The sequence below is a fragment of the Octodon degus genome, unplaced genomic scaffold, assembly GCF_000260255.1.
Source record: "Octodon degus isolate 3935 unplaced genomic scaffold, OctDeg1.0 scaffold00158, whole genome shotgun sequence".
In the NCBI taxonomy this organism is placed as follows: domain Eukaryota; kingdom Metazoa; phylum Chordata; class Mammalia; order Rodentia; family Octodontidae; genus Octodon; species Octodon degus.
The window spans coordinates 2,710,823-2,719,404 of NW_004524734.1; the positions used below are offsets into that span (position 1 = coordinate 2,710,823).

At 38.7% G+C, this 8,582-nt stretch overlaps 1 protein-coding gene across 1 annotated transcript in view; it reads right to left on the reverse strand.

Annotated features, from left to right (window-relative positions):
• Positions 1 to 8,582, reverse strand: part of Rfc1 (replication factor C subunit 1) — a 96,321-nt gene that overhangs the window by 42,665 nt on the left and 45,074 nt on the right. The window contains exons 5-7 of the mRNA XM_023702767.1: positions 6,202 to 6,434; positions 5,027 to 5,104; positions 135 to 212 (exon numbers count right to left, since the gene is read on the reverse strand). Of these exons, the coding sequence (XP_023558535.1) occupies positions 135 to 212; positions 5,027 to 5,104; positions 6,202 to 6,434 (389 nt within the window). The remainder of the gene's footprint in view (positions 1 to 134; positions 213 to 5,026; positions 5,105 to 6,201; positions 6,435 to 8,582) is intronic.

Consider the following 8,582-nt stretch of genomic DNA (forward strand, 5'->3'; position numbering starts at 1 on the left):
TAATTAAAATAATGCAGCTTTTTCTGGAAAAGTTGTTCCAGGTGGTAGCGCCAGAGCCTAAAATACACAGGTATGGGAAGGGGCTTTGGTCTACACCTAATATTCACAATGCCAACAGTCCAACTTAAGGCCACCTTTTTGGTCTTGGGTTCCTCATCCAACATGGCTAATGTTCTGGCAAACTCTTCATCTTCATGCATCTGCCTCTCCAGCTGTAAAAAGTATCAATACAGTGAGGTTATTGTTGCTGTTGTTGATGATCACAAATTAAGACTATGAAAAAAATGAAAACATTTCCTAAAAAAATTACCCTGACATTTTTCTATGGAACAGTATTATTAGTCAACTATCACAGATTTGTTTCTGAACATTAGATTTCAGATCACATATTTCTAGTTTTACAGGAATGAGAGAAAAATCCAGCTGTTTTCATAGTGAATTTCTTATGAACTCTTAAGTCTATATTTTTCTCAGAATGGTCATACAGATCTTATTTACATGTATTTTAAACTCTAGAAAGATCTCCCAAATAAAGTTCAACCTAACAGAAAAATCACCACCTGGAAGATGCAAGAAAAGCAAATCTAAGTTGAGAAAATTATACATTTTCATTGTACACATACTAAACATATACAAATATTACTGTCACTTATCATCAACCTATTTTCAACTACTGAATCAAATGCCACTATTCTGACTTTTGAAAATTTAAGTCATCACGTCAGAAGTATTCCTAACATGCTAATAAATAATAAAACACACAGACATTCTAGTTACCTCACTATTTTTCCAAGTATTTTCACTTTCAGCAAATGGAGCCCTTCCAGAAGAAAACCTGTAGCTATGGAATGTATTTCCTACTATAAACTTAATGGACTTATTCCCTCTGGGTAAATGGCCTAACATAATATTAATAAAAAAAAAAAAAAAACCTTCCTTACATTATTCAAACAAATGCAAAAATCTTCCCATTCCACCTAATCCAAAAGAAAAGGCTTAGAAATTGACATACTTACCCTTGACAGGAACACAGTACACAAGCCTTTTCCTGGTTACAAAATGAACTAATTACAGTGAAGCTCAGTAGTAATAGTATGCACAAGGACTTAGGTTCAGTCCCTAGCACCAAAATCAACAAAACAAGCTAAACTGAACTATAAGCAAGCAGGACTGGTATACATTAATATATTCTTTTACCTACTATTTCTTTATCATAACTGAACTACGCATCTAATTGCTAAAACAACAAAAACTCTTAGTCACAAAGATGTCCTGCAAATTCCAAGAAACTTGTAGCCTTGTGAGGGTTTATGGTTGAATCTTATGCTATGTTTCAAAAATTTCACACTATATAGTATGCTTCTAGTGGATTCTATACTCGGGAGGCTGAAACAGGAGGATCACCAGTTTGAGGAGAACCTGAGCTGCACAAGACTGTCTCAAAAAAAAAAGAAAAAAAGAAAAGGATTGGGGATTTAGTTCAGTGGCACAGTGCTTGTCTGGCAAGCATGAGATCCTGAGTTAAATTCCTGGTTTAAAAAAAAAAAAAAAAAAAAAAAAAAAACTTCTAAGGGACCAGGGAGATGGCTCAGTAAAATAAGCGCTTTTCTGGCAAGAGCAAGGACCTGAGTTCAATTCCTGGTTCCACCAAAAAAATAAAAAATTTCTGGATTTTTCAGACGGCAGAAAAACTGAAATAGTTCCACTACAAATCCATTATTGCTGATTATGGCATTACGTGATCAAGAGTTTTATATTTTAACACAATGTTTAACATAGCTGAATGTGGCATTTAAAACACTAAGTATTAATTGCTAGACACACATTTACTAAATAAATGTAAAGATATAAAAATGAGGGGAAAGGACAGTAACTCAGGGATAATTAGGAGTTATCATAAACCACTAATATTAAAAGATTGATCATTCAAACCATATTCTACACTCTTTTTTTTTTTTGGTACCAGGGATCAAACTCAGGACCTTGTGCTTCCCGGGCAGGCACTTATGCCGCTGAGCTACATCCCCAGCCCAAACAAAGCCACTGTCTACACTCTTTTTTTTCAAACCATACTGTAAAAGAACCTAATAAAAAAGAAAACAGAATTATGTTATAAAATACTACCCTTGATTTGGAAAGAACTGGGTAATCCTCCACCATTTAGACAGTTCAGAAAAAGTCAGGTCCCTCCTACCTCATAGTTCAACCTCACCGCTTGTTCCACCTTGAATCATAAAGATATCTACAGATAATGAAACTTAGCAAACAAAACAACATTTTGAGAACACAACTTATCATCTGCCAAAGTAATAAAGTGGGAACAATCACAATTACAGTGTGCTAGGACATAGCTCAGTGGAATAAGCGCTTCCCTGGCAAGCACAAGGGCCGGAGTTCAATCCCTGGTTCCGCCAAAAAAAAAAAAGAGAGAGAGAGAGAGAGACAATTACAGTGTGCTTTACACCAGGCACTAGCATGCCACGATACCTGTGAGATACTGGACAGTGGCAACGAGAGCCTACAGAGAAGACATGGAAATCACAACTACAATGAACAATAACAGCAACTATTAGGACTGAATTCAAATATAGTTTAGCTCACAGTATGAGGATGTGACGTTTAAAGTAGGAAACAAGAGGTATTCAAACCAAAGTAACCTAGGCCTGGAGCCTGGTAAGCACTCCTCCTTGAAATACTTCCTTAAATCCACAAAATGCCAAGCCCTTCAGACTGTCCTCCACTAGCCACCCTTCCTTAGTCTCTGTGAATCTTCCTCTTCTGGTCTTTAGATGGTAACCATACCTCAGCTCAATCATGAGACCTTTTTCTTTTCAGTTTACTCTCCCCATGATTTAATCCAGGTATACTGGCTCTAAATAGCACTGCAGAATTTCCATCTGCAGCAGACCTCTATCTACCTTGGGCTCCTGATGCCTCTATTCAACTACTTGCTGTGCATCTCTACTTACAAGTCTGTCTAAAACACAACTCCTGACTTCCCATAGCAAACCTGTTCTGTTTCCTGTGTTCCAGCCTCAATCAATAACATCACCATCCAGCCAGCAAGGCATGTTCAGATTATTATGGCTTTTCATCACCTCTTCCACTGCCAATCTGGCACAAGTCAGAGTCTCTACTCACCTGCCCTACAAGCTGCCCTGCTTTTGCTCTGACCCCACAATGGTCCATCAGCATCACAGAAGACTGCTTTTAAGATCCAACAAGTCTTGTCACTTCTCTATTCAAAATTCAAATGGCATCCCATCACACAGATCAAAATCCCAAGTCCTCACCATCCACATCCCCTTGGTTACTATTCAAGTCTGTCTTATAGGGTGCGCTGCTGGCCACTTCTCCAGAATCATCTTCCCCACCCTCCCCCTCCATCACTCTTCCCTGGCCAGATGGCACCTGAGCCACCTGAATACTCGCAGTGCATTTCTAGCTCAAGATGCTTCCACCGCTATTTCCTCTTCTCAGCATACATCTTCCTCCCTTTGCAGCCAGCACCATAGCTCCCTATGTCACTTCATTTCTACACAATGCTACATCTGCTGTGCCAGGCGCACCATGTGGGTCAAAAGTATAGGAAAGTGAGGAGTCTACTGACATGCTACATGAGCACAGGAGGCAAGTTCCACATGAAGTGTGTGAAAGGCTGAGCTCTTTAGAAGGGCTTGAGGGTGAGACATGCATCTATAGGGTGATCGAACAGGGTTTCAGGAAGGTTTTTTCAGGTCAGCCTGCCCTGTTCATCTCACAGGAATATCTTTATTATCTCAATAATTACACATTAAAAGAACCAATCAAAAAAAAAAAGAAAAGAACCAATCTGATGGGTTCACTACTTTGATCCTCAAAGAAGGTCCCTACAATTCAAACTAAGGACAGCTATGCACATCAACTCCAAGAAAAGGGTCACAGGCCAGGGGGAAGAAATACATGTCTTCCCCATCTAAGACACACTTGCACTTTCAAGCGCAGCTCAGCCTGTGGAAAAAGTGGTGGCCACTTGGCACATGCTGGCTTGGAGCTTGACAAGAGGGGCAAGCGACGAGATCAGCTGTAACCGCACTGCTCCACCTCCAAGCCTCCTTGGGGGATCTCACTGCCACAGTAGAAGAGGAACTCTCATAGCCCCACTTACCCCAAAACTACTCCTTTCCTTTTCTTCACTAACTATTAATTACCTACCGTTACATTTTGTTTCTTTCTTGCTTGCTTGCTTGCTTTTTTGCAGTACAGGGGATCAAACTCTAGACCTTGTGCTTGCCAGTCAAGCACTTAAGCCACTGAGCTACCTCCCCAGCCCTTTTTCTTTCTTTCTTTCTTTTTAAAAAAAAAAACTTCAATGCCTTTAATACTTAGGACAGTGCTAGGCACTTGGAGGTGCTCAATAAATACATGCTAAATTAATATATGGTTTTATGGCTCAAGAGAAACTAAACTAGAAACAGATTTAGGGGTCATGAGCATACTTGTAGTAGGTAAAACCACAGGACCAGGGGAGAGTGCTTACAGAGAACAACACAAAAGAGCTACGAGCACATAAAATCATTTTAAATATACCACAGGTACCTCACATTCAAACAACTCTAAAGATAAATCTTTAGTAAATGATTATCTCTTAGTCTCATCATTTACCTTTTGTAGAAATTTAAATTTTTTTCTTTTTTTTTTTGTTTTCTTGGGGGTTTTTTTGGGCGGAACCGGGGATTGAACTCAGGCCCTTGCACTTGCCAGGCAAGCGCTTATTCTACTGAGCTACCTCCCCAGCCCCTTTAAATTGTTTTCATACATTTATTTTTCACATAACTTTCAATGAGATTCAATTTGAACTTAGACTGGAACAATCTTGACTGCCTAGCTAAACTAATGAGCAACTCATAAGACAAGTTATTAATGATATTTCCACAAAAAAAATAAACCTCAACTAAAACAAAAAATTACAACCAAAAAAATACAATAAAGCCAAAAAAGTTATTAATGATAGCTAGATAGCATCTATTGGTATAGATGCCAATACCTCTGCATCTTCATCAAGTTGCAACTGCTTGGCGATGGCTTCGTCATTTAATCTGGAATCATCTGTATTTTGTGAAGGCTATATTTCAAAGAAAATCAAACAAGAGCAGAATAAATCTTCAGTTGTAAGATTTCTTTCTTGTGTATACCTAATTAAATATACCAAGGGGAGATAAATATACCCATAATAGTCACAATCATACCAGTCAAAAGGCAAGTTTATGACTACTCCCTGACCACATCCAATTTCCGGAGCAAGATCCTACGGCCAGAAGGTTCTCACTTAGTTCTGCTAATGTGTTCAAAAGAAGCCACCCCTACAGACAAAAGCACTGAGATGAATGTCTTCACTTGAGAAGTTGCCCAGAGCACAAGCAGGCTGATCTAACTCAGGAAGCTACTTTCACTATCATTTATCTCTGCTTCCTAAATGGCCAAAAAAAGATCAATCCGCTAGCAGCCAAAAGAAGTTAAAGGTACTACATAGTTACGTTCTATCTACATGTAAAGTTACTTATATCTTATTTGGAAACAAACTTATTGTCTAATCCTGTATGGCTGAAGTGATAGTAAAATCAGCTTACATACTTTTTTTGTAGTGTATCTGGTACAGGGTCTCACTACACAACTTGGACTCATAGTGATCCTCCTGTTTTCAGCCCCCTCAGTGCTGCGACTACAGGCGTACACCACCACGCCTAGACTCAGTGGCCAGCTCAGCACACCTGGGTGCAGGGTCAATGCAGTACATGGTGCCAAGGATCGAACCCAGTCCCTACAACTGCCTGATCAACTTGTATCCTGAGAATCCAATTTAAATTCTAAGAATCACAAGTTTTTCTCTTTTTTTAAAAAAACTTTTTCTTATCATTCAAATAACTTCTTTCTAGTTTAAAAAATTAACTATATTACAATTTACTTTTCCTCTGAAAAAGAACAATACATTTTATCCATAATCAGAAAACTATTTTTATTATTAAAACAGGTGAATCTGCTCATAACACCCTAACTTCTCATATTAATACTAAACTCTTTGAGAGAGGATCTTACTATGTAGTACAAACTCGTTTCAAAGTTGGCATCCTTCCACCTCAGCCTTCAGAGTGCTGAGATTATAGGTATGCAGCACCACGCCTGCCAATCTTCAAACCCTTCCTGCTTATGTACAGAATTTACCTCTTTTCTTTTGCTTGACACCATCTTCTTATCTGATCTGTGGACACTTCCTGTTCCAAAATAATCCAGCACTGATGTGGGTGTGAGTTTTATTGGTGATAAAGGCTTATTCTTGTTCTTAGTGTTTTCTTCACTCTTCTTCACGTTGGATGTCCCAAGGTAAGTATTTGTAGATCCCCCATTCTCCTTTGCTTTAGAGGCTGTCTTCTTACACATAAAGTCATCATCTTCATCTTAAGTGGAATATAACCAGGTATTTTTTGATGAACATGAACTCTAATTACATAAACAATCAATTCTATCAGCTTTGTTTTTAAAAGTGTATAACTTCTTTCTTATCTCCTGAATTCAACAGTCAATCCTATATGTACCAGTGCCAGTCCTGTAATATACTACCTTCCCCAGAGTATACAAATAGTTACTAATTCAATACTAATGAAATTTATCCATTCCATACTAAGCACTGAGGATACAGCTATGAACAAAAAGACAAAAACTGTCCTTATGGACCATTTAAGAGGTAAACATACACAAAGAGGAAACATACAAGAGGAAACATACACAAATACACGTCAGGTAAATGTGCAATGAAGAAAAGGTAAAGCATGGGAGAGAATTCAAGAGGGCACTGCTAAGCAGTTGAGAGCTCACCTAGGTCATGGGAGGCCCTACGGGAAGGTAGGGATGGAGGGGTGGCCATATAGGACAGCCTCACATACACAGCCTTACAAAGAATGTGTCAGGTCACTGTGACTGCAGCCTACTGAAACCCTAAAAATCTCAAGGAACCTTGTTAAATTTTTGCTTGATTCAGTGGTTCACAATAAAAAGTTTTTCAGTTTGGTGAACTAACAAAAGAAACTCAAGAAAAAGAAAGCCAAAAAACCACCATGAAGATGGGATCAGCGTGGGGAAAGAACAGTCGCTGCACGAATGTGTAATACGGGCCCAAGTCTGAGGGGGTTTTCCTTCCTCTCAGGGCCCCTTAGGCAACCACATTTACCAAGGTCCTTATGCCCCACCTCGGGTACTTCGCTACCCTTGACTGGCTGCAGTCTAAAACGGAAGTAACTCATAATACATTAAAATCAAAATCAAAATGTCTAGGCCCTCTTCCTACAAATAATAAAGCAGTTTCAAGCCATTCAATATAGTTTACTAGAAAGATCCAAAAAAGGGGATTTTGTTTGCTTTATTTTGTTTTGGGTTTTGGTTTGGTTTGGGTTGGGGTTTTAAGTTTTGATTTTAGTTTTTTGAGACAGGTTCTCACTATGTAGCCCAGACTACCCTCAAACCTGCAATGATCCTGCCTCAGCTTCCAGTACTGCAACTATAGGCATGCATCACTATCCCTGATAAGGTGAAGTTTTTAATAAAACTCTAAGTGGGGAAAAAAAATCAGGGGCCAGGGATATGGCTCAGTGGCACAGTGCAAGATTGTGAGTTTGATTCTCAGTACCAAAAATAAAAAATGAAATCACAAGTGCCCAATATAACACTTAGCCATGTTCAGACACTCAATAAATAGTAAGTAGTATTCACTAGTGAAAACAACACTGAACCAAAAGTCTAGAAAACTACACTTCTTTCTTTGATTTGCTATTTTTATTTTAATAATATAAACTTTACTGTCTTTCCCTGTAAAAACGTAAAACTAAATTAAGACTTCTGCATAATTTTGAATTTTTTTTTTTCCAGCACTGGGGATTGAACTCAGGACCTTACTGAGCTATCTCCCCAGCCCTCGTCGGTATAATTTTGAGATTCCATGAAAGCCATACAGAATTTTTAGTCAATATTCAAGAAAATTTTATAGTCAATATTCAAGAAAAGTGCTAAATTTATAATAAACATATATAAAACCTCAAAGAAATTCATATACTTTAAGCATAGTAATTCTTGGAGATATCACAGATAGGGTATGAGAAAACATTTATATACAAATATATTCATCATATTATGAGAAACATGAAAGGACAACTGAAATACTCAAAACTGAGGAAAGCCTTAGATAAGCTGCAGTCTCATCATGCAATGAACTCATGCAGGGCCAGGGAGATAGCTCAGTAGAATAAGTGGTTGCCTGGCAAGTACAAAGGCCTGAGTTCAATCCCCGGTTCCAAAAAAAAAAAATGAACTCATGAAGACATTAAAATTTCAAAGCTCAAAAAACTGATGAAGGGCTAGCCAAATAGCTCAGCGGATTAAAGCACTTGGTTAGGCAGAGGCAGCAGCCAAGTGGGGTTGGATCCCTGGCCTGCCATGCCAGCCCCACCCCCAGGGCCTGCTGAGACAGGATTGAGACTAGGCTTTGTGGCATGCACCTGTAATCCCAGTTTTTAGGAGGCTGAACACAGGCAGGTCGCTACAAGTCCGATCTA